The sequence below is a fragment of the Platichthys flesus genome, chromosome 21 (assembly GCF_949316205.1).
Source record: "Platichthys flesus chromosome 21, fPlaFle2.1, whole genome shotgun sequence".
Classification (NCBI taxonomy): domain Eukaryota; kingdom Metazoa; phylum Chordata; class Actinopteri; order Pleuronectiformes; family Pleuronectidae; genus Platichthys; species Platichthys flesus.
The window spans coordinates 18,249,406-18,275,926 of NC_084965.1; the positions used below are offsets into that span (position 1 = coordinate 18,249,406).

The 26,521-nt window shown below is 40.0% G+C and overlaps 1 protein-coding gene across 2 annotated transcripts in view; it reads right to left on the bottom strand.

Moving 5' to 3' along the window:
• Positions 1–26,521, bottom strand: part of tgfbr1b (transforming growth factor, beta receptor 1 b) — a 126,794-nt gene that overhangs the window by 72,063 nt on the left and 28,210 nt on the right. The window contains exons 3-9 of one of the 2 annotated variants that reach the window (XR_009911979.1): positions 25,459–25,725; positions 23,280–23,510; positions 22,233–22,400; positions 20,502–20,658; positions 16,412–16,536; positions 16,044–16,174; positions 10,642–11,360 (exon numbers count right to left, since the gene is read on the bottom strand). Coding sequence is in view for 1 of the 2 variants with exons in the window: in XM_062379527.1 (XP_062235511.1) it covers positions 11,235–11,360; positions 16,044–16,174; positions 16,412–16,536; positions 20,502–20,658; positions 22,233–22,400; positions 23,280–23,510; positions 25,459–25,725 (1,205 nt within the window). In the remaining variant the exon portion in view is untranslated. Of the gene's footprint in view, positions 1–4,305; positions 11,361–16,043; positions 16,175–16,411; positions 16,537–20,501; positions 20,659–22,232; positions 22,401–23,279; positions 23,511–25,458; positions 25,726–26,521 lie in introns of those variants that run through there. The other variant, XM_062379527.1, reaches the window with a different exon arrangement.

Below are 26,521 nucleotides of genomic sequence, written 5' to 3' on the forward strand. Positions count from 1 at the left end.
GATTAATACACATCTGAAGGCTTGAGAGATAAAAATACACCTTCTCATCAAACACTGTGACTATTGTCACCCCTTAGTATTCCAGAGAGGTATGTTTTACCTGCTAGCTGTGGTAAGTCACAGTGCTCCTTTTGTCTTTACATTTTGATTTATTCATCCTTGATTCCAAATGGACATTGTTTAATTTGTGACTTTTTGTGATTTTTATATGAGCCACAATTTAACGTGTTTCCTCAAAATGCCAGTTTAGTGAATTTGTGAAAAACTAAATTCTTTGAAATGAAATGTTAAATCAAGTCAAAGAAGATCCTGGATATGTTGATTTGTCTCACCCCTACCTTAAGTTGGCTCATGTTCCATCCTTCCACCAAGTTCCATGGAAATGCTGTAGTTTTTGCATAATCCCTATAAGGACCTAGGATGGAACCCAGGGGCACACCATTGGAGAGTGCAACACATTCATACATGAAGGGGCCAATGAGTCACAGGTTTGCTCATGAGAGTGTATATATACTGCTCCATACACACTGGGGCCATTTCATGTGATTAATTCACATGAAAATACATTTGTCAAAGTGTTGTTTTTGCCATAACAACTTTCAAAGGTGAAAATTAGGCTGCACAACATCTAACCTTATAGTCAGACTTCCAGAAGCTGCTGTGGGTCAGTAATACCCTAGGATAAAATTCTGCCTTCACGGATAAAGAACCAACATCCCCATCACGTCTTCAACTACCCCAATGACACCCTGCATTAGGCAGAGCAGCTCTCCTTAAATTCCTTTACATTGTAAAATGGAATTTACCCTAAACCTAATCCTTTTGTCAAGTTAGGAGGATAAGATCCTAATCCCAGGATGATGTTGAATCCCTTCTTTTCCCTGAAGAATGTGCTGATGCAAATCTATTAAAAAACCGTTCAATCAGTGTTGGACCTGTCACGGATTGACACTCTGCTGGTGTGAATTGTTTGGATGTGAAATACTCACAAGGGAATATTTAGCATTTATGTAATTTGCTAGTCACTCTGTAAGATTAAAGTACTTTCTCTTTTACCAGTGCAGGGTTGAAAACAGGGTAATTCACCTTTACATGTCAGTTCACCCTAGATATAAAAACACATGTCCTCACTTAACTCCATCGAGGTATCAAGTTTTCCATTTGGTATCCTTTTAGTCAAGGATTTCAGATGCCCGTTTTAGATTTCTGCCACCACTTTAAACACATCATTAGTCATTGTAGTATAAAAGTATAAAAATGCTTTAAACACCAGGGAGTGTTAAATTAATGAGTATAATTAAGCTGGAGGCCTGGAATGTTGCCAATTAGGAATTAAAACGCAATATTAAAAGACTCATTTTATACTGAAAAGCACAGACTGTATAAAGAAATATATATATAAGAAATTATGACTTAAAACAAGACACCACCCAGACGAGGGAACAGCACACGAGAAGCAAGTGTGAATAATACACTGGTAAAACAAACCTATCATGACAAAACTATTGGATCAGTTTCTAACACTAATAACCTGGTCCAGTCACAGGGAAGATAGTGTGAAGCTCACAAATGCCTCAAACATTACAAACTCAAAACTAGCTAACTAGATTACATGTTGAGGAGTTAAGACACGAGAGGCATGTCGGGGGAGCCGAGGGCAGCTGCTAGGATTGGCAAGTTGTCCCGGCTTATTATATTTTTCGTGTTCCTGGCGCCTCAAAGATTGGCGGAGCCGGCACACAGACAGGTGTCTGTGGAATTAGTCGGTCAATAATAACTTGAAGTAGATTTTTAAATGAATTGGACCCCTGATGGGCGGCACCTAGTCAATGGTAAAACCGCACAATGTCGAGGTCCTGTGGAAGCAGAAGATGTACAGGCGCTGCAGGAGGGGCGAATGAAAGAGAAATAAGGTCAGATTAGTGGGTTTGATCCTTAACAAAACAATAAGGTGCATTTCGATTGCACTCTAGGTGATGAGAGAAAAAAAGAGAAAGGAAGATGTACAGGAATAGCAACAGAGAGTGAAAAATAAACGAGTAAAAATAGAGCAAGAGAAAAGACGAGGATAAAACTAGAAACGGTTTGAGTGTATTCTTTTCAAAAGACGGACGTAATGTGTGCGTGTGTCACTTGCACTCCATCGTTTGGTAGCTTGTCTTCTGGCTGCACTTCAATCACACGCGTCAGTACAATCAGTGGAGGTGATGGATCAAAATGAGCCTGGATGATGCTCCACACGCTCAGTCATCATCAGAGCAGCCTGCAGTCGATTCTGCTTACAAATGAGGTACCGGCCTCAGGTTGGTCAGAGTCGAAGGAATCAATACTGGGATTAAGTTCCAGTTCTAAAGCGTCCTTATCATAATAAACATGCCTAGGCTGGGATGTCTCATCAGGTAAATGTGTGGCAACTGCTCCACTGCGGTGGCAGAGATATGAGCATGTCAGTGGATTCACTCACTGATCACTCCCTGTGCTCCCGTCTGCTGCTCAACTGGTGTCCATAAGCTTTACATTTTTAATATGAAAGTTCTCTGAGGGAAATGAGACAAAGCCTGTGACACATCCAACTGCCGTGCTCTTTCACAGGGAGGAGATTCATCCTCCTCATCAAAACCTGTCCCTGACAGATCTCCTTATACGTGTTCATCAGCTGCGGCGGAGGACTCCTGTCACTCCATTTGCTGCATGGGTGCACGTTTCTCTGTTCATCCCCCACTAGCAGGCTCCTTCCCTACATTCCAAATGGGGGGATTTGTATTGATTACTCTCACCGCTCCCATCTGCTGCTCAGCACGCTACACAGGGAGTGACACTGAAGTGGGTCAATACAGTGGATTTACCTGTTTTCAATAAAAAATGGATACTGTATCTTGCAAAAGCTGCTTTCAGACATGCACTGAACGTCAGAGATCTTCCGCAGTTCGATGTTTGATGCCGCCTCTAACACGTGACTATAAAAAAATATAAAAAAGGATACAAATATGGCGGAGAGAGTTTTTGGTGATAAGGGCAGACACGGTGTGGATGTGATGTAAACATAATCACATGATCTCTGCAGCAGAATGATGACGGTACGTACAACCTCTGCCTGCTGTTCCAGCCCTTCCCCGAATTTTCCGGAAAATAGGTGGCTGCTGTCAACGCGCCTGCAGCTGTGTTGTTCATGTGTGGAAGGAAAATCCAGGAGAAAGTCCAGACCCAATTCTCCAGGGTTCCTCCTCAGGTCATGTTTGAAAATGATATAAATGTGGTTTGCACCGTTTCAAATGTCATGTATTGTGGTGTTTTAAAACCATAACTGTTGATGTCAGCCAAATTGCGAAGGGATTCGAGAATAACATTTTAACTTCTTCTGCACCTTGACTACAAGGTATGTATTGTATTTAATGTAGACAAAGATTCTTGTAACAAATCTGGTCTTACTCTATTGTATGGCTTGGTATGAAAATTTAAACTCGAAGGACAAAAAACTGCTGAACCATATATATTTTAGTACTGTAATGTTTTGTTGTGATATTATACGGCTGACGCTGATGAGTCAAAGCTGAGAAGAGATGCAGAGTTGGATGAGAATTTCTACCTAACACCAACAAATCATACTCAAATAATAATGGGATCATGTTAGGAAATAAAAATTAAATACATGTGACCCCTGTCAAAAGACATGCAGATTGGGGGTTAGGTTGATTGGAGACTCTAAAGGGACTATGGGTGTGTATGTGATTGTGATTGGTTGTTAGTGGCTTGGGGAGTTGTCTGCTAGCGGTGCCAAGGGTCAAATCGAAACATCGAGAAGCAGCTTTTAGTCACTATTCAGTACAGCGCTGGAAGCAACCGCCTGATCCATTGCAATTATAAAACTCTGTTTGAGAACTTTTTTTCATTCAGAAGTGCCTTCAAATGAGCTGTTTTACAAGGTGATATGGTATTTTCAATATCATCCGACAGTTTGGTATATTTCATTTCTATAATTCTTCCCTTTCACCTAATTTCTACATTTTGATACAGATTTTATACTTCTCTTCTTAATCCTTTATTTTGCTCAAATTGTGCCTTTCGATTTTTCATTGTATGTCAGTACAGCACTTTGAATCTACCTCTGAGTATGAAGGGTGCTTACAAACGAAGGGTAAGAATGATCTGGATTATGGTACATGGCTAACATCATTTCAGTCTGGATTAATTAAACCATGTTTGAAGATCAGAGTCTCAATAATACAGAGATCCAGTTCGATGATTTCTGTTCTGTGAAGGATTCATCTAGAGGTTTGTTGCTGAGCCAATAAATGAGGACAAAACTTGTTGTGAAACTTTGTTTCTTTATTCACACCATTTTCTATTCCAGCTATGTTAGAAGTTAACATAAGTGTCAATCCTCTAGTTCCTATGCTGATCTCTCATTCATCTGTACATACTATATAAAAAAAGTCAAGATTATAATATGTTTAGAAATCCAAGAGGATTGTGGGGCGAGGAGTGTGACCGTTGTCAAGGGGTATACAGTCCTTCCCCTAACTTCCAGCCTCCTCCACCTCCACGTTGACTCTTCTTTTTCAAATTTTTTTTTTTCTCGTTAAACAAAAGAATATATTGAACAAGGCATTTTTTTTTTTTTTAAACCAGAGCTCAGAAGGGGGCTTGGACATTTGTAAAGCGCTTTGACTGTACAGCTCACGCAGAACACAACCAACAGGTCATATACAGAGCATGGTAAAAGAGGAATAGTATACTGCTTGGGCACAACACAAACACAATACAATGCCATTTGACAAAAAAGTACAATTGAAAAGAAAAACAAATTTTCTTCTTCAACTTTTTTAAGCATTTCATAGAAACAAAAGAGAAAGATAAATTGCAAACTTGGAGTAAACAAATCAAGAATATACATTTACAGTGAGGTAAAACACATTGGTCTTTAAAAGGAGGTATTTTCTTTTCAATTAAGTGACCTTTTCAAAATGTTAACTATGCTTTTTAAGGATCTCAGCTTTTGGATGATATCTATAAAGCAGATAATGCAGACATCAATGCAGACACAATCACATGCAGTCTTGTCATTCAAAGTGGAAGGTAAAAAATAAGTCTTGTCAAACTTAGGCACCAAATAAAACATGATAAAGCTTTCTGCCAACCTTGTTGCCACAAAGGCCTCACAGCAGCAACCAAATGGAGAAGCAAACTTCTTTGACTGAGCAGAGCCTGAGCCCTTTAGTGACCCAAACCCCTCTTCACATCGACCTATAACACTTCCCTGGCTTTTGAGCACTGCACTGAGGTGTTCAGACCTTTGCCGAGACTATAGAGGGAAACCACGAAAGGTGAGCGGTCCCACCTTTTGACCCTAACACGGACCTCTTCACAGTGTGTGGATCATACGAGCATAGTTAGGTCATTCATCCTGGTGACCCAGGGGGACTGAGTGGGCAAACATGTTTTGCCCAGACTTTGCATAACGAGAGGCAGAGACGTAGAAACAGACCCGTGCGTGTGGCGGATATTTGCAATGCTCACTACGTTGCTGCCACGACCTTTGGGTTGAGCTATGCAGGTTGTGCTCAGATCGGTTGTTTGCTCTGAGAGGTCTGATACATTCACAGCTGTGGGAATTTCTCAGTGCGTGGTTTGAAGCGGTAGAGCTGCTGGCATAGTTCATGATAACCTCTCCGTCATGGTCCCTCCATCCATGTTCACAGAGCGGAAGAATACTCTTTGTTTTCTACCTTTCTCAGTCACAAAGTGATGCACGAGCAGGCTGCATATTTGTCTGGGTTTGAGTCACTAAACAGCTCAGCCATGGCACTTCTCCCACTCATGACCTTTGCTTGTGTTGTTCAGGGTACTGAGGTTTGAAATTATATGGACACAGCATATCAGCAGTGTACAGTGCCCCCCCCCCCCCACCCCTTAATCTGAGCTAGAGAACGATGGGGTGAGATTCACAAATGGGAGGTACAGTGGGATTTCTTTGTAAATTTTCTAATGGTTTAGTGATTGAAATAACCAAGCAAAACAGTAAAATCCAAATAACAACCCAATTGTGGACTGTTTGAACTGTTTTACAGTTTTAACCCCAATGACAAAAGGACCCCGAAGGTCAATGCATGCTCGAAACAAGCTTGAACAAAATGATCAGCCATGTCTACACAAGTTTCCAGACATTTCCTGCAGCCTGTAAACTCTGCTTTCACATATAAATTAAGAAGCACACTTAAGAAAATCTCTCCTGGAAGACATTCATGTTGTTGGTCAAACTGACGTGATCAGTAACCTACAAACTACATTGTGTTGGATGCAGCCCTTCTTCAATCAACCTGAAAGAGAATTGAGTTTACCAGACCACCTTACTTCCTCGTCTTCCCTGCTTGAAGCTAAATGCTAGATTATCTGCTTCTAGCATGACACGCTCAAATTTCTGATTCAACTGTTCCTGGTTGAGTTGCATTGTGGTCAATGTAGGCACCAGATTTTGTAGAAAAAGTAGAAAACTGTGTGGGATTAAAAAGATAATACCTCAGATTCTGCAGCATCAATTTTGTATTCACCTTGTTTTTTCCTCCTAACAATCCAATCTCATAATGCTTACGCAATATTGATTTACTACTAAAAGCAGGATGGTAATCTGGGCTGTGTCTGACGGGTTTCTGAACTTTCCAAACCTAACAAGTTGAGGAATATGCAGCCTGGAGGTGAGACGGTTTCAGGTGACTCCTCTGTCTCTTGTCTTGTGTAGAACTGAGGGCAAACACCATGAATGCCTTAAAGGAGAGAGTTTCTGGAAATCTGTGCAGTTCATTGCGTCATATAAACTGGTTAGTTTCAAGCACGCCCCGAGTTCAGAGGGACAAGGGACTCAAATTTGGTAGGGATGGATGCGAGTTGCTTCAGCCATCATGGAGCTGTGAGGCAAGAGAGGTGACTGCAATCAAGTGGCCCTTGTAGCAATGACACATCTGTCTGTAAGACAACACTGAATGACAAGAGAGAAAGGCAAGATAGAATAAAAGAGAGAACGACTGCTGTAGAAAGACCACAAGAGGAACAACAATTGGCTGAAAACATCTTTTTACAGTTAAGTCATCTTGGGTTTTGAAAAAGAAAAAGTACAAGGCTGCTGGTGACTTTAAGACAGAATGAAGGTTGTCCGAGTAGAGGCATACCAGAGGTGCTGTTGAGTTGAGCTATTGTTGTTTCTAACGTCCCAGAGAATGACATTGAAATGGAATACACATAATGTACAGGTTCAATCTCAGACAGTGGCCCAGTAGGACAAGCCAGGGCTTTCTTAAAGGGAAGGTAGAGATTTAAAATGTAGGGTTTCCTGTACCACCACTAATCCCTCCCCGCCACCCGCACGGATTAGAAAGAAGAAGAATTGGCCCTGGTTTCGCCTGGCAAGGCCCAGTTGACCAACTATTTTAAACATTGAACATTTAATTCAGCATAGTTTGTCACCCTTTTTGTATTTAATATAGCAGCAATATCCACTTTACTTTCTTCAAATATTAGGATAGCTTTCTTCTGTTGTCTACTCCACAAGGTATTTACAAGGATGTCTAAGTCCCTTCTGCCACTGCTGAACCTTTCTAGATATTTAGGAATTCACAGCGACTCAAAGCAGTGGTACACAGGTGGGTATGTCACACCTGCACTGCTGTTTGTCAAACTGGATTTTCAACGATTTTTTCAAGGATAACAAAGGAATTACTGAATAAAACCTGTAGCAACTGAAGATGTAATTTTTACAATGGCATTGGATATTTTAGTAAATTTTAGTTTTTTCTTTAGAAATGACGAGCAATATAAACCTCCACTAAAAAACTACTTTTTCATTTCTACTACACAGTCTTCCTTAGCAGATAAAGCTCACTGAATTTTGGCAACTTCAAAACTGCGAAGAACTCAGAATCCACGGTTATTAAATTAATTATCTATTATAGTTCCAAATTCATAGATAATCTATTGTGAACATATGGTTGCCCAAAGGCACAACATAAATTATTTAGGGTATCAGAACACTTCCTTTTTTATGTTATATTTCCAACACATTCCTTTCATTGGGGGGAGGTATTTGTTGGATTGAGAGACATACTAGTTGTTTTCATTGGACTTGGAGTTGCAGTAACCAGTTTAAAAACTTAGTCTACTTAGACTGGACCTGTCTATTTTAGATTTTTATTAAAACTATTTTTTCAATTTAGACTTGTATTATGTATGTTATTACATGATCAGTTGCTACAAAAGCCACTAATATGGGTTTTAAAAAGTAAAAGTACTTGATTCTGGAAAAAAAGATTTCCTTGCTTTTGCATGGGATCGTCCAAACTAAGGAAAACTGTCTCTAGATGCATTTTCAACTGTTCGGGCCTCAAAGTGTAGAGAAAAAGCTCCTGTGAACCCCATTGAAAGATTGGCACGGTGGTTTTCAGACATGGTCAATGGAGGCTGCAGCGTTTCACCAAACAGCAGCTGATTGAACTGATGTGCACTTTGAGAGAGCTCATCAGTGGAATAAGCTGCTGCAGTGAGAGAGGTGGACTCTCCACTCTTCAGGAAACCGCGACTGCAAACACTGCGTCGACACACATCGGCAAATCTTTGAGAGGACTGCCTAACAAATGACAAATGTGCTGGATGTGCATCCGAGCAACATGGCACAGAATGAGCAGATTTAGGCAATTTGAGGATATTTACACCCAACGGCAGCCCTCACCTCGACTTGGAAAAAGCGAGGTGGACAACTTATTAGCAGCACATCAATAGGTTATGTATCCATACTGTCAGAAAAACAATGAAGACAAGACAAACTTACCAACATCCAAACTGCCACACAGGTAAACCCTCAAGTGGTTCAGAAGTGCACTTATTGCTGAACAATCAAGGGACTGTGGGATTTTTTTGAAACTGGCAGATCTCATGCACTGGATGTATTCATTTTTGACCTTTTAATACTTTATGTATCTAACTGTAATGATGATAACAAAGTATGTTTCAGAAGTAACACAAGTTAATCTGTAAATTAAGAGAATGGGTTTAGATGTATGGCAATTTTGGCAACAGGACAAAACAAACTAAACTATGAAATTAGATGCTACATTATATTTTTTTTATCCTTTAGATAGAATCATGACACTATCTTTACAACTGATAGAACAAAAGAAAATCATGTATCATTGCTCCCTATGATAAAGATAGTGTATTTATCTCAAAAGACAGAACAAAACAAAAACAAAGAAAAGAATAAGAGCAGATCCTGACTCCTCTGCGTTGGTCCCTTAAGGCTTGCTAAACTGAAATGACATAATTGTTCATAGTTTTTTTCATCTTTTGTTTTTCGTAAATGTACATTCTAGTAGAAAAACAACTTGCCACAAAAAAAAAACATACACCTGGAAAACCTATGGCTTAGTAATTATCCATTTGCTATATTTAAATGAATGTACCTCACTGATTTTTTTTTGTTGTGGATTATCCTACAGAGAAAGAAACCTTTTAAAAAGGTTGATTCGTGCTACTGCGCGGTCAGCGGCGCACACACGTGAAAACAAATCAGAAATCCAAGAGTTTACATTTATAGGGCGACAACAGTAATGCTTACAAGTCTTTGTGTCTCTTTTTGAAAATCGCCGTGAGCTTTTTGTGGCGAAGTTTTCCCAACTTAACACAGTTTGAGGTGCTGGAGCTTAGTTTCCAGACTCAGTCCGCTGAGAAGAGAAGCTGTAAAATGAGTTGTTGCTGAGGTGTTCAGGTGTCAGAGGGTGGGGGAGGTGTGGGTTTGACGAAATGGCACCAGGGTGCCGGCTGTGCCGTGGGTGTTGTGAAGTGCAGCGTTTCCGTTCTTGCTTTCCATCCCTATTCTTGGGTGTGCATAGTACGAGCTTGCAGTGCTCGGCAGGCCTCCTCTGACACACACTCGCAAAGAGCTGCATACACTCCAGCACACTGACTCCACGGCAGCCGACATGAGAGGAGTTGGGTTTTTAAAGCACTGCAGTTTCCGGTAACAGCTGGCTTGGCAGGCATGGTGGCAGCTGATTGTTGTTGTTGTTCTTGGTGTTTGTGGTTTAGCAGAGTATAGAAAATAGACTGATTAATCTACTGTAAATTGCATATGTTGCAGCATGTTCGCCAAAAATGAATGAGGTCATCATGTCCTGTTAGGTTTTGCAAAAGATCCCCTGCCACCAAAAAGAAAATAAAAAAGAAATACAATAAATTAAACTGACCTATCCGACTCCCTGACAACATGATGGGAGACGGGGAAACACAATAACAGAAGTAAAAACAGGTGAAAATTCTTGCAAAGATGAGAGATTCTGCTTTTACAACTCAACTAGAAGAAGGCGACGTGTATTTGTGTGGACCCCATAGAGCAGCGCACACACAGTACCATGATTCCTTGCTTCAGTCCCCATAGCTACTGTAACATGACCCAAGAGTAGGGCTGCAAACAACTTCACATGACAAACTGCCGAATCTTGATGATCTAGATTGATCATGGCCGAGTCACTGTTTGCAGCGAGAGGATTCCTGATCAACATCTGTTTATTTTAGCATAAAAATGAGTAGTATAACTCGTTAAATTGGGAAATGTTTCTCCAAAGTAGTTTCTTTAGCTTAACATTATTATAAAAAGACATAGATATTCACTGATTTTCTTTTGTTCAATCAGTTGTGCATAGTATTACATTATTATTGTTACCTGCAGCCCCACTGAAGAGTCCTCCCTGTCTGGGCTTGAGCTTAGCTGAGGAGGTGTGAGCTCTAATTGGCTGGGGGTGTATGAGCGGTAGAGGCTGGAGTTGAGCGGGACACCAGTTGCCTTTAAGGGGTCTTTGAAAGACTTCTTGTGATGAATGTAGTGAATTAACATGGAGAATGAGTTGAGGGTTCCTTTGACTCCTTAATCTGCTTCAGAAACAACCATCTGATCTGTCTATCATCAATCCATCCATCCATCGATCCAGCCATTCGTGTGTGCATGTCAGCCCAATGCAACACAGACACACACAAATGGTCCCTGAGTTTCAGATGCAGGATCTATCGGGTTATCAATGAATGAAATGGGTTTTCGGAAAATAAGAGCACAAGCTGGAAAATATTCTTCACTTCCCTTCAAACACAAGTGGAGGAAGAATCGATGAATAATATTAAAGATAATAATGCTGTTGCGCTAAAGATATGAATGCCAGTCAAAGACGTGTATGTATATGTATGTTTGGTGGCTGCATCTACATCTTGATTCCCTCCTGTTGGCTGAGCTGGGACAGGGTTTTCTTGATCCGGAGCGCGGTTAGTCGGGCTGCACCGTTGGCATACCAACACTCCCTCATTATCTTTGCCATCACCCGCAGGGCCTGTAGAGGAGAGAGAGGACAAACGTTAATGTGACATTATTACAACATCATTCTGGAGCGGTCTGGGAAAGGCACTAATCTCTTGTAGTAGGGGCGGTGTGGCCTAGTGGTTAGAGTGATGGTTTTCCAACAAGAAGGTTGCCGGTTCAAACCCCACTCTCTCCCAACTGCATACCGAAGTGTCCTTGGCAAGATACTGAACCCCTAAATGGCCCCTCATGAGTGTACTAATTGTAAGTCGCTTTGGACAAAAGCGTCAGCTAAATGACATGTCATGTAATGTAATGTAGTATAAATAGAGACAGATTTGATGATGATGAAAGGTCTTTAGAGTGAGATGATGGAGAAACACAACGTGTTGGACAGTTCTTTAAGAAACAAGAAATATGCTGCCAACTGTAGCACAGCTGTCATAATGTAAAGTTAGTGTGAAAATGAGCCGTCGCCATGACAACATCCACATAAACTCGAAGAACTGATGTAAATGGCCTGGTGTGAAGAAAATAATATTTCCAGTTCGAGACCAAGTTTCCACACTCTACATTTTAACTGTTCTCACATCTGCAGCTATACGAAATGATCCTGTTTGAGGAGATGACCATTCAAAGTTAGTTTCAGTTATTTAGAAAAACTTCACCGCGTCCTTCTTTTATCATACTTACACTTTCAGGAATTCACAATTTGATATAGTTTGTCCCTGCTCTTTCATAAACCATTTTCTTGCTAAATCTTTATTGCTTCGATCTTGCCTATCCTGGGAAAACGACTCGAGTGAAGACATTGTAAATAGACTGGACCGATAGAGGGCCAGAGCCAGCGAAGTTTACACTAATGTCTTCACATCTCTGTTGGTTGGGGCTAGAAACAGCATCTGGTACGTATGAGTCAATGTTTGTTTGTGTCTCACTCTCTGTCAGTCTCTCACTGTGTCCGTCTGTTGAGACTCTTGTGCATCATCTGTGAAACTTTCATCAAGGCGCCGGACACATTCCAGTCCTGCCCTCAACAAGTGGACCAATGCCAAGTCCCCCCCCCCCCCACACACACACCCACTGCTAGCTGAAGCTCAATTCTTCAGGTTAAAATGCTTTTCAACACAATTACATTTATTTTAATCTGCAGTTCTGATTTGCAGCTTTATGGAGATAAGGCAAACTGAGTGAACCTCCACTGTTCAAATAAACATCTTCAGCAGCAACACAGAGGTAAAACTGTACAAGACTTCACTCTGACCAAGCACTTCATACACTTGGGGATTTTGATAGGGTTGGGTGATATGCAAACATTTTTAAATAGGCGACTATCAACACAACAACCTCTGATTGACGATATATTGGTGCGAAGCTGTTTTCTCTTGTGGTCGGATCTCATTTCACAGCTGTGTGCAAATAAACAATATTTATGTTCATGAAGACAAAATGGTGTTGTTTTTAGTCAGTCCGATGTGTCTGACGACACTGCATTTATGTGTTTGTCGGCGTGAGAGAAAGGAGAGAAGTGAGAAAGACAGTCGGGAAGGACTGGATCAAATTATTTAAGTTAATGACATATAAAAAGTGTCAGTTCTGAGGTTACTTTCTACGGTTGAATTCATTTCAGAGGCAGACCATTATACAGCAAAATAAAAAGACAAAAAAAGATAATTGGATAAGCCAAATGCTGTCACACAATATATCCGTTCAATTGTCTCTTGTAGATCAGTTAGTCATTGGCTGCACATATGAAGAAACAATAGCAGAGGGTGAAATATACATTTATCCAGGGCATGTAACCAGCCTTCGATCATGTTCTTAAATTTTGCTCATTTTTGTTATACACATGCTTTCTATAAAAAAGGTATCACTGGAATCATTAGAAACCAGAATGTCACTCAGTAGAACTCATAGCTCCACAAAGGCCCAACTGTTTTATATTAATCTATCAATATATGTCTGTCTCAGTGTCTAGCGTCTCCTCATGTAGTCTCAGAGCGACTGGATGTTGAGATCAGTGCTCTGTGGGAGCCACACCATCTGTTGCAATTGTTTTAGTCACTGAAGCTAATTGCTTCATGGGCTCGTTGTCATGACTGAATTTGGGACCAATCGGATGGTCTCTGATGGTATTCTGTGGTGGATAAGAAACTAAACATCTTAAGTGCACACTACAGTATACGCCATTTATCGGCAGTAATGTGCCTCTCATGATAATAATAAAATAGGAAAGTCTAATGAGCCAATAAACTCAAACCCTGCAGTGCAGTGTTACCTGAAAGTAATCTGCACATATTATGTGGCGTTGGTGTAATTGGACCTTTACACAATTCTTTCTTGTTAAAAGGCATCAGAATGAGGTGCATGCTATTCTTAGAATCCCATTACTCAACATGAGAGGCCCTGGTGATTGGTGGCTTATCATCATAAATTTGTCCTTCCTTTTTTTAGCAACAAAAAATAAACTAAACTGCAACTGACACATTCCAGGTTCTCTTACATATTAAGAAGAGGTAAATTTCAAGCCCAGAAATGTAAATCACAAATCGTTGCTACTAAATAGTGGTTGGTTGTGTGCGTGGAGTGTGTGCGTGCGCGCGAGAGTTGATCTCAGACATGCCTGTGTCTGGGTATAAACAAAACACTAAACATGACCCTAATTGTCAAAAGTGAATAAACTGTTTTTTTGGACACATATAATGAAAGCTGTGTTACAATTAAAGGCGTATTTAATGGTGGGAAAATATAAAACCAGAATTGCAATGGGTCGCATTTGACTTGACTTATATAATTGAAGGAAGTCCAGTTGGTTGGTATGAAGAATCATTTTTAGGAAATAAATTAAAATGTTGAAAAATAGTGCATACTCACAAAGTTTAGGAATATGAAATATATATACAAACAATATATACATCTCAAAAAAAAAAAAATCTACCAAGTCTGCAGAGAAGCAAAGGAAAGGCTGTTTACTCCGAATCACACAAAAGCTCAAGATGTTTTCAGGTTGATGGTAAATAGTCTTGACCTGTGTAACGTCAACACAGGCTTTTTCGGAAGTTGGACCCTGTCTGTGAGCTTTCTTTTCATTGAGAATAATAGAGCGACAGACAATTTCCTCTGTGTCAGTGTTTGTCCTCAAACCCTGAATAATGTCCCTTGGAAATACCCACACTGAATGAATATACATTGGACTGTAACTGTTTTCATTCTGATTATCTCAACTCAGCACATTTTAAATACAAAAGGGCCTGCAGACCCACTGCAAAACTTACAATCATGTCTGAGCCGCAAAACAATAATGTCGCTTACATTTAGCACCAGCAACTCAAATTAAATCATAATGACCCTCAACTAAGTCAACAAATCAATAATGAAAATGTGTGTGCCCATAATAAAGTGTATTAATCTGAAACCCAAGTCTGATGTTACAACACACACACGTGCACACACACACGCTGAGTGGTTTCTTCCTCTCTGGGGACTCTGGGAATGAGATGAATGCTTGTACTCCTGTGTGTTTGTGTGTGTGTATGTTTGCATCATATAAATGAGTGATGGTATTGAGAAGGATTGTTGGGCTTAAAGCCAAATACAACTTTTCGAACAAGTTGAACATAACATCTTACATGACACCTTGGCAACATTTCTATATCTCAGTTTTCAACGTTAGACATGGACTAACTGTACATAAAAATCCAGCAGAGGTTCACTCTTACATTTAGTTCGGTGCCGGGTTTTAAATGTCTGATGTTGTCGATCTCCCAACAGACAGCTACAAAACAACTGCCCCCTCTAATCATCTTTTCTTCCATATGGGGAATAATCGTGCTCCACATTTTGCAGCTCAAGTTCACAATTCACATACTATGATTTTTTGGGGAATGTAAAATAATAAAAGAAGGATCAGTGATTTGAATTGTGGGTGACTTGAGCTTAACTTTTTTTTAAAGTCAATATTTGTTAACATTTTGTAAAAAAAGTGGTACAAATAGAAGTATGGTGAATCAGTAACTCAGCGTTCCAGTTTGCTTTGTATGGATGTAAGGAAAACTACCACTGGACTACTGAAAAAGACCTGGTATTAACAGAGAGAACCAATCACAGGAGAACAGCATTAGGTTTGTCTGTTCACACCTTGTATTAAAATCCATACTGAATGTGTCTCCTGTCACCACATGGAATCGGATTTCACTTTCCCGCTCTACACCCAATTTAAAACATCTCATCTCTGTTCACAATGAGAAAATTATGGTGTTTTAGCCGAGTTTGCAAATGTGTCCGATGACAATGTTTGTGCCTCCAACAACTTCTGCTACAACCTGTTCGTTGTTAGAGAAATCAATTCAATGGACAAGTCTACAAAAGCCTTCTTCGTATTGTCCTCAGAACACCAGCATGGATCTGTCCCTTTCACCTCACCTCAACTCTATCTCCAAGACCCCCTTTATCTCTCCCAGGCCACTCCTCACAGAAAACTTCTGATTCAACATTCAACTGCTGTAGTTAAAAATGAATATAATACCTGGGAGCAGACGCATGAGGAATACTTTCACTCAGGACCAGTCTGTGATGTTTAATATATATATATATGCAGATTCAAAACTGGTATGCCTCATACATTCCATTATGGAAATAAAAAAATGAAGAAAAAAATTGAACTCTTCCCTAAAACCCTGCAAATTAAAGGCAGATCCAGCGACACAAGTCGTACCTCACAGCTCTGCCAGCGGTTAGGAATGTTGGGCCGAAGCTTCTGCTCACAAACCACCTTCCTCATCTCCTCCACTGATGGATCTGACTGAACCAGGTCGTAGTAGGGCAGTTGGTAGTCCTCATGGATGCCTGCAAGAAAAACAAAAACTGTGTTTAATATTCTGGTTTTAAATTCTGGTGGTTCCATGATACAGTTTTCAGACGGCCTATTCCTGCATCCAGCCCTCCAGCTAGGCTGATAATGGTGCATTAATATTTCCATAATTAACTCTGTTCCTCTTTTGCTCCATTAATCTGTCAACTGTCCATTCATTCACTCAATGATTCATCCTCCCCTCTCTCCTCCCCCTCTCATTTGATCCTCACCTCCCATGGAGCAGCGGCTGGCGATCTCCCAGAAGACCAGTCCCATGGCGTAGATGTCGGCCCGCTTGAAAGACTCAAAGTGTTTCATGTTTATGGAGTCGTCCAGGACCTCTGGAGCCATATACCTGAGCAGAGATAATAGACTGTTACCCGTCTATTCAGACATTTAAGCACCCATTGCAAAAAGGATGAACTGAGACACCCTTGGAGATTATTAGAGAAACAGTACTGAGCTATGACACGCAGGTACTTTCCTGGTCTTGAACTGTACTTTGACAGTTTCATGGCCAGAGCAGCATGCAGATGTAAAGTACATAGAAACATGTACGTGTGCAGTAATAAAACTGTTGTTAGTCTTTAGAGAGAGCCAGAGCGCTGTTACCCAAAGTGAATATGATACAAGGGTTAAACAAAACACATGTCATAAGGTGCAGACGAAACACTGAACATTTTGTATCGCAATTAGTGACAACAATTATCGCGGCCGGAAGAACAAGCTGCTAAGAGCAAAGGCGGATAAAAATGTACTTCAATTAACATTGGTTGCAACAACAGCCAAAACCGTTTATTTATATTAAGATACATTTCATACAAAAATAATTCAAAGTATAAAATATTTCTGTGCTGATGAACCCATTAATGCTTTACTTTAATTTCTCAACTACGAGGAAAAGGGATAATGGAAAATCTAAAGTTGTGTGTGAAAAAGTACTGTATTTTCAGAAGAGCATAGTCTCTTCTGTGTTCTCTCGTTTATTGTTGGGTTACTTTTCTGTTGCTTCAGTTCAACAGAGAAACATGTCCGGGTACACAAACAGAGCAAAGTCCTTCAGAAAAACACCCAGGGACAGACTTTGGGAAATATTCACTCGATTTGTCTCACACAGACCACAGATGCAACTGATAGCTTCATATAAAGTTCGCAAGAAGACTTAAAGCAGATGATGGGTATAAGAATAAAGGAAGAGAAGGAATGATAACTCCATCTAAAGCTACTTTAGTGTATAAATGAGAGCCTGACTTATGAACCAATCTCTTGATTCTTTCAAAAACGCGAAAGCAAATATTTGAGGAATTGAGCAGGACTTGTGGAATAATGCTGATTGGTGCAAAATTTGAACACGATTAACCAGTAGACACGTTTACATTTTTAGATGTATCTGTCAGAATTAAAGTCTTCAGTTCATTAAATCAATGCAGCCATGTGAAGGCGGCAGAGCAGATGTAAGTGAAGATACAGCTTCCAATTTGAAAAGTGCCACATCGTGGTTAAGAGCCATTATATCCACCGTGCTGCCATTATTTAATTAGCGCAGTGGAGGGAGCAAAAACTGACCATATCATGGCGTCTGAGGGCGTCAGTCTCTGTACACACTGAAATCTGATTAATCAGTTAGAGCTAAACCTACGAGTATGGATGTGCACAGTGCTGATGATCTCTAATGAGAGGGATTCAGCGGTGTAATCAAATAACTTTCAATCTGGGCATAAGAGACCGAGTCAAAATCGAATTCTTTAACTGATGTACAAATGATGAACGGGTGGCCTCCCTCAGCAACTGCTGCTGCTTCAGATGAATGAGGAAAACATCAAACTGTGAACATTGGACCTTAATCAATAGTTTTGTAGAAAGTAAGAAGAACTTAGAGAAGGCTTAATTATGCGGATGACATTGTAATAAGGTAAATTGAAGATATTAACATTTTCATATATATATATGCATAGAAATGAAATGCTATGTAGCTACAGAGGAAAACTCAGCCCTCAGGACATGACATTAAAAACAACAATCAGCACAACACGTCAGATATTCTTCAGTCAGATAACTGTAGGACCCAAGCGGCCAAAAGCTGGACAGGAAAAAATGTGATGCTGAGAACAGATTCCTGCACAAAAACTATTTGACTAAAAGCAATATGCCTTTACTTTTCACACAAAACTATTGGTTTTCAAAGAAGCAAATCTGATACTTTGCTCAAAGCTTGGCACCGCGAAGACAAGTTTAATAAAAAATTAAAAGGAACTATGGGGATTAGATCATCAGTATGTAACATGGATTTCATCCAAAGCCAGAGCCTCTGTCTCCAATGACCCAAGGCTTCCTGAATCATTTAGTGGCAATGAAATACACCCGCAGCATCATAATACCAGTACACAGAGGAGGAGGATGGGGCAAGACGTACACAAGACCACAAAGAAGAGGGGGGGGGGTTGTGAAAATCATTCCAATGCAAAAGCTATGCTGCCATCACTGCTGGAGGGAGAAGAGTGTAGGAAACAGTGCTCTGCTGCCTTTCCAACCCTGCAGCTACACAGGCCTGCATTATACAACGGAGAAGTATGGATGCAGAGAGACAAAGAACTGGAGAAGTTGAGTGGAAATGGAAAAAGCAAGGGGACGTATTTGAGTGGGTGTTTTAATTGTAACATTTAATAAGCATGGAATATAAAGACATTTTTAAAGTCAGTTATTTGACTTGTATTTAAAAAATCAGTCAGATTTATGTAGGGCTGTGCCAGACAATTAGTGTTAAATAATGACAGTTTGGCTTAAAAAAAACAGAGCACTTAAACTATATTAATCAAACTTTGTTGGAATTGCAAAAAAAAAAAAAATTATTGGATTAAAAGGGAACAGGGTTGGTTGTTCGTGACAGGTGATGAGTAGTAAAACTGAATGCAACTGTCATTGTGTTACATTTTATACATGTCATTGACTTTAAGATTTATTTTGGCCATTTGAAAAATAGCTCCAAATGCTCAATAGAGAGCTAAATGTAAAAAATACCAGTGCCGAAAATAATGATTAGGGGCACGATTTCCTGCTTATTGAGTAATGCTTTATTAAAATTAAGTAGTCAGCTCTTCTATAAAATTACAAGGCTCCTCTTTGAGGTAAAAATATACATTTGTGATCCATTTCACAAAAAACATACTTAGAGATTTGCTGGTTATCTTAAGTTAATCAAAATATGCAGCATCTGTTGTATGGTAACACACAAATCTGCAAATCCCTGAAACATCCAGAGTAAAATGAAAAAAGGAAGAAGATAAATAGATTCCAGGCTGCCGCTAAATCACCATAAATGCGATGAGTGTTTAATACCTTGATCTCTGGCAACATTTAAAGGTGGAACAGTCAATTATTGCAGAAATGATAAGGAGTAATGTTTATTTTCCAGATCCACGACGTGATACTGGGCGTAACATGGATGTAAATCTGCACTAATGCCTGTGGCCGGCTTAGGTGATGCAGAACTGCTAATTATTCTTTGCTAAAAGCAAAGAATAATTAAAGAAATATAACAGTTATGACCGGTGGGGCGAGTGAAAAAATGAGACAAATATGGGCATTTAAAAAAAAATATAATCCCTATGCTAACTAATAAATCTCTTACCTGACGAGTTGTTTTAGCCCTAGTCCCTCACCACTAAATGATAAAACGTCTATGCCCGCACATTCCTGGTCTCTTCTGCATCACAGACTGATCTTTTCACATATTCCTTAAAAATCTCTGTGTTGGTCCTAATGTCTTCTTCACTTTTTTCATAGCCTCCTTGAGCTTCACATTTCAAAGGAAAGACTCAAGGCTACATTGTGGTTGCCTTGGTGACTTAGCAGGGGATTCATTTCAAGGTCTGTGATGTCCAGGGGTTACAAGTGCCTGTATCAACCCTCTGGAATGGTATGCGTGCAAAAAATGACATAATGATTCATATGAACCACAGTTAAAATCAGGAGAACCTTCAGAGTTGGAATAGAGTAGCCTCTTGAAGATTGTATATTTGGTGGCAGTAATGGGATGACTTCTTTACTTACTCATCCAATTCCCTGCATTGACTTGTTTTGAAGCTCAGACCTGCTGTGAAACACCGCAACCCTAACACCTGCCCACACAGCGAAGTAAAGGTGAGTTTGTCCACAAAGAATTCTCATGTCATCACAAAAGATAGAGCACAGCTTTATGACCAATAACCTCCTGGTACAGTGAGCGCAGAACAAGATGGGGAGAAGTCTTTTCAAACATAAGTCAACTGCTCTAATAAACCTGATAACAACCTGTTTACATCATGAAAGGGGTCAGGTTACCTTTTGGTTCCCACTCTGTGGTTTGGAGCGATATCAATGGTGTCAGTGGCTGAGTCATGGCGGACAGCGAGACCCAGGTCAGCGATGCAGCAGGTACCATTCTTCTTCACTAGAATGTTCTTTGACTTCAGGTCCCTGTGGGCTATCGCTGGTTTACCTGAACAGAGACAAAGATTCACAAGTTCAACAAAGATCCTGCGCTGACACCAAAGATGTCTAACTGGAGATTCTATTTATCACCTATTCAAGAAAAACCTGAGTGTGACAAAAGACAAGGGTGAGGATTATACTTGATATTTAATAAAATAAGGCTTATTTGAAATAAGGATGGGCTGCATGGAGGACCAAGAGTGTCACTGAAATTGCAACAAAGCTTTTCATTAATGGGTGACAAAAACAAAATAGGTAACTGTAAATTTGTGTAAATGTTTACATTAAGAAATTACAAAGTAATTCTTTACTGCTTTGGACAAAACCCAGACATAAAAACCTCTAAGAAATCAAAGGGTGAGCACTCAGACTGACATTATTTTTAATGTGACAGCGAACACTGCCTATGTGCATCAGCTCATACTCAAGCCTACCCTTGAGACAGTGTTAATTTCGTTGACGAAAACTATGACGAAATATATTCGTTAACAACCCTTTTTCCATGACGAAGACGAGACGAAGACGTAACAAAAACGGATCTTTGAAAATAAAAACTATGACTAAATCTATTTTTAACTTTCGGTGACGAGACGAGACGAAAATGTATCAGGAGCGGGCGAGTGAGTCTGTGTGTCTGTGTGTGTGTGTGTGCCTGTGCGCTCCCAGATAGTGCACTGGTCCGTAGCTCCGCACCCTGCCCCGCTCACTCGCTCAGAGACACAAGATCAGAGCTAGTACACGTGAAGAAGCCTCTCAGTGACTGACTACTTCTTAACTATGGAAACAGTGAAAACACAGAGTTTCTCTGGTCTCAGTTGATCAGAGATCAGCGCCTCAGCTTCTTGATCAGAGTTGAAGCTGCAGTTGGTTTTTACCGAGCTGCAGTTTCTGTGTTCGCCTCCAGTCTGACCTGCTCTCCCTTTTTGTTTTCACATTTAAAATTAAATATATATTTTTGAACTATTAGGCTCCAGCTATTTGTTTTTATAGAAAAGAGTTAAATGTGGCTATTAAATGTGACTAAAACTAGACTAAAATGGAATTCGTTTTCGTCGACTAAAACTAGACTAAAATGGAATTTGTTTTAGTCAACTAAAACTAAGAAGGATAAAAATGACTAAATGTGACTAAAACTAAAATGCATTTTCGTCAAAAGACTAAGACTAAATCAAAAATAGCTGCCAAAATGAACACTGCCTTGAGGAACCCTTTATTTTCCTCCAGACGTAATCCTTTCTGTACATTCATACAAAACTGAAAAACACAATGTCACTCAAGCTGATAGATTTCCAACTACAGAGGACCTTTTTTCATCTCATATTTGCAGAAAACAGACCATAAAATGTAAATACAAATGAACAGCAAATCGTCTTTAGAAAATAAGTGAGTCACATCAGGCAGTTTATTTTGATAAATTAAATTCTGGTATTTCTATGTGATTCACATATTAAAAAATAATCCATGATTCAAATCCAATCCATGAAACTAGTAGATGTCAAATTGCAAACATAGTTTTGCACATGTATATTTGTATCCACAGGATGAAACACGTGAGCCTGGGAAAAAGAGTGCGGGTCTCACCTTGTGTTCCCACGATCTCCATGTGGAGGTGAGCGAGGCCGCTGGCTGTGGACAGAGAGAGTTTGATCATGCCCTCCACAGTGACAGTGTAGCGGTTCAGGTAGTCAAACAGCGAGCCGTGTTCATGGTAGTCCGACACCAGCCACAGCTGAGTCCAAGTCCCGTTATCTGAACATTACCAGGAAGACAAACAGGGAGATAAAGGAAAAGAATGTGGTTATGTCCTTGTGCTTTTCCAAAAAGAAGTTATCTCCGCTACAGTCTAGCTGATCTAATCTTATTGTGCAGTCACTACATGTCCTTCTCTGTGAGTGAATACTAAGGTTTGGAACAGTCTCTGTGCCAATATAAAAGTTCAGCACATTTTAAACACGTCTTTTCCACAGGTTTAAACACAGGTGGGAGATACAAGAACCATGATAATGGGTTTTCTATAGTTTACCACTAACAAATAATGGATTCAGGGCATAAAGAAATCATTAAAATCAACCAACGTGTATATTGATATTTTAATGAACATTGTTGCTCTTTTTGTTGTGAGATATATTTTGAGATTGTCCTTTTCCATTGTTGTTTGTGATATATAAGAAAGAAACATGAATACAAATCCTGAGCTGTCTTTCTTTAAATCACCCATGACTTGTCTGTGCGAGTGTGTTTGAACATTTGGGAAGCTGTTAAACTGTGTGAACTGCTACCCCCCAATGCTGTCTACCGACATGTAAGGTCAGTGAACAGTTGCCTGCACCTCCTTCGCCTTTAGCAGATCTGCTTTTCTTCTCTGACAGCTCAAGTTCACATAAGCCCACAATGTCATTTGCAGATGATAAACTCAGAATGATGAAGGCCTAATTTGCAGGGTTTAGAACCGACATGCATTTTATTTAGCCTCACAACTGTGTGATCTGCTTTCTCAAATCTCAGTCAGTTATTTGAGTCAAATAATTTATTACTTTTGGCTGGCTCAAGTCTGATTTATATTCCAATCTTCCTTAGTGTGTGCTAACTCAAACTCTTCCCCTATGGCCTCTCAGGGTTCTCCCTCACCTTTGTTGTCAGCAGCAATGAAGCCAAGAATGTTCTCATGTCTTAGCATCACAGTCTGGTAGATCTCAGCCTCACGGAACCAGGAGCGCTCCTCCCGGGAGGAGAAAATCTTCACGGCCACCTCCTCGCCACGCCACTTGCCCCTCCACACCTCTCCAAAACGCCCTTTACCAATGCTCTCCTGTAGGATAATGGTTCTGGCGATGGTCCTCTGGACCAGCAGTGGAAGACCTGGAAAGGAAAAGTTACTAAATTAAAATAGTCACAGTGGGGAACATGTGGAAAAATATAGAAGCATTTAGAAGGACGATGTCCATGGACAGTTTCCAAGGCTTGAGATCATGGACAACACGTTCTTTCTGGCCTGATAAAGATACTACCGGGGAGGACTGAAGATGGAGCAACAGAGCATTGTCTGTCCCTTGTCACTCCCTCAGCTAGTACGGTTACAGGGATGGTCTGAGACCTTCGCATGATTCACAATAAGATGTTTTTAGGTTGATACAGTTTCAAAATAACAAAATGTTTTGTGATGACAACATCTTTTATTACATTACAGCCAACATACACCAGTATACCATGTATTTGAAATAAGCCAATATTGGCCGATCTATTAATATGGCTGATTTATCAGTCTCTAGCAGATCCTGTAACTGATCAATACTGTATACTCTGTTACTCATACTACTAATAATTAATCACACTCTTAATTTACAAATTACCACTCAAAAGTTGAGATTGGCCTCATAAAGTGACTGTACATTGTGTCATGTCATATACTCGCTACAAAATCAGAGAGACTTACATTAGTTTGGTGGAGACTTTCAGCTTAAATATAACTACTACCTTCCTAAGCCTAAAACTCATCCTAAACTTAAAACATGGTTTCACCTAATAATCAAATGATTTATGTCACGGGAACCTGCTTTTTATCCGTGCAACTTAAGGAACACAAGCCCCCTTAATGTGACTCGCACCCCTGTTGAGGTGCAAGTCCCCACAAAGAGGTGCTAGTCTTCAGCTCACAAAAACTTCTGCGTATGTGTGTTTGAAGACACACATTAACCGAAACAGAATCACACAAGCTTTTAGTGTATTACCTGTAAAGGGCACTTCTGCAAACCCAGAGTTACAACTATTGTAAAAATACTAGAGGGGCACTCAATAGAGTGCATACCTCTGCCACGGCAGAACAATCCTACAAATTATCATCTAATTCCTCTAGTTCAAGTATAAAATATATGGAAAGTTGTCTCATAACCTAGATGATTTGCCATAAAACCCATGTCTTCAACACTTTTAGTGAAAATCGGATTGGTTGTTTTTACGTTATATTGTAATGCACTTATCTGTTCAGGCCTCCCTGGATCTACACATATATTAGACATACAAACACACAGACCTAAGGCTGGTAGAACTGTAAACACAAATAGTCCAGCAACTAACTGACTGTAAAACAAACCAGTATACTTTGGTTCTCTGTCTCGATTATACAAATGAGAATTATAACAAGCTAACTATTCAGCTTTAGAGGAGATTTACCAGTGGACTCTGTTAATTCTAGAATAAAACATGCTAATTGTTTCCACAGCGACTTATTTATCAAAGAGAGGAAGACGTTTTCTCACTAAACTCTCAGAGAAAGCAGTTTAGCATAGTTCCAAAAACATTTGCAGTCTCACACTCAGATATGCACCCCGGCAACAAACACTCCAATTAACATCAAATAATCTGCTGCTGGCTTTTAGATTAGAAAAGACGTGGTATCAGTACAAAAATGTGAGATTTAAAGCCAAAATATGAGCTCATGGCTTTACTTGGACATGACTACAGATTTATGTTTATTCTTTACTTAAAAAAAAAGATGTTCGCATCTTTTAAAACTATTGTTCCTTTTTCAGCCTCTGAATCTACTGAAGGTTTTTGTTTTTTCGTTTAACAGTTTCAGGTCAACGCAACTGCTCTCTGAAAACTGTTCAGAATGAGTCACAGCTGAAACACTTTCGGCCAAACTTCTTACTTTATTAAACCTGTTTGGTCATCATTGATTTTCAAAGTTATGAGTACGGACATAAACCTTAAAGCTTCCTAACATGTGCTGAGATACATCATCAGCCCTTGCTATATTGTTAACTTCACTGTAACACACAAAAACCCCAAAGTACACATCTGTGCCCACCTGATCCAGATCCAGAGGTGGTCATGTCGTAGATGAGGTCCTTCAGTGTCGTTCCAACAGTGATGAAGGGATGGTCCATGGAGGGATCTTCTTCATTAGGGACACGGTGGTGGTGGTGATGGTGGGCCGCGCCCCCGGCTCCCAGACCCCTGTGGCTGTGGCAAACATAAAATGCCACAACAAGCAGCAGGCAGAGAACACACACTGGGCCTGCGATCACCGCTGCAAGGGCCACAGGGCCCAGGGGAGGAGGCGATTCTGTAGGGACTGCAGGACAGAGAGGAGACAGACACAAAGATCAGATAAGAAAACACAGTACAACAGCTCAAATGTTTTTATGTGACCTGTGAATGTGTATTTGAGAAACTGAGTTAAACATGCCAGTTAAACCATTTTCAAAACGTGAGATACCAAATGAGGCCACACACTGTTGGAAAGGAGCATACGGAGGGCTGGCAACTGGCAAGTGGCAGATCTTAAGTGCTAGCCATGGGCCAGGAAGCTGACAGGCCAACAATTGGGTGAAGAGCAGCAGTACTTGAGGAAATGTGAGCAGAAACCCAATCGCTCACATATTGTCTGGTCATGTATGAACTACACTCTGTGATGGGGTTATGCCCCCAGATTGTGTAACCGGGATTTGGATGCCCCGGGGACATAATTTAAAGGAATCTCTTCTATATCCCGATGCCCGCATATAAAAAGGCCAGAACATGGAGTTGGTTAAAACATGACCCTCCCCACCAGCAAGTGGCAGGTCATTGTATAGTAAATACATTCCATGGAAAAACTGACATGTTATCTCAGGATTACAGCAGATTCATCGCTGTAGCGAATAGATTGAATACAAGAGAATGGATGGGATTTGTTCTCTTCTAGTCTAAAAAGAATGGATAAGACATTGTGGAAAAAATGTCCATGTTATGTTTCTCATATATATCTATATATCTTGATATTCAATTTTTTTTTATCTACGTTATAAATGCTATTTTGGATTTTTTTTTTTTCAAGTAATGACTTAATGAAAGAAATAAAAGTAAAAAAAAAATGTTGTATGTCATTA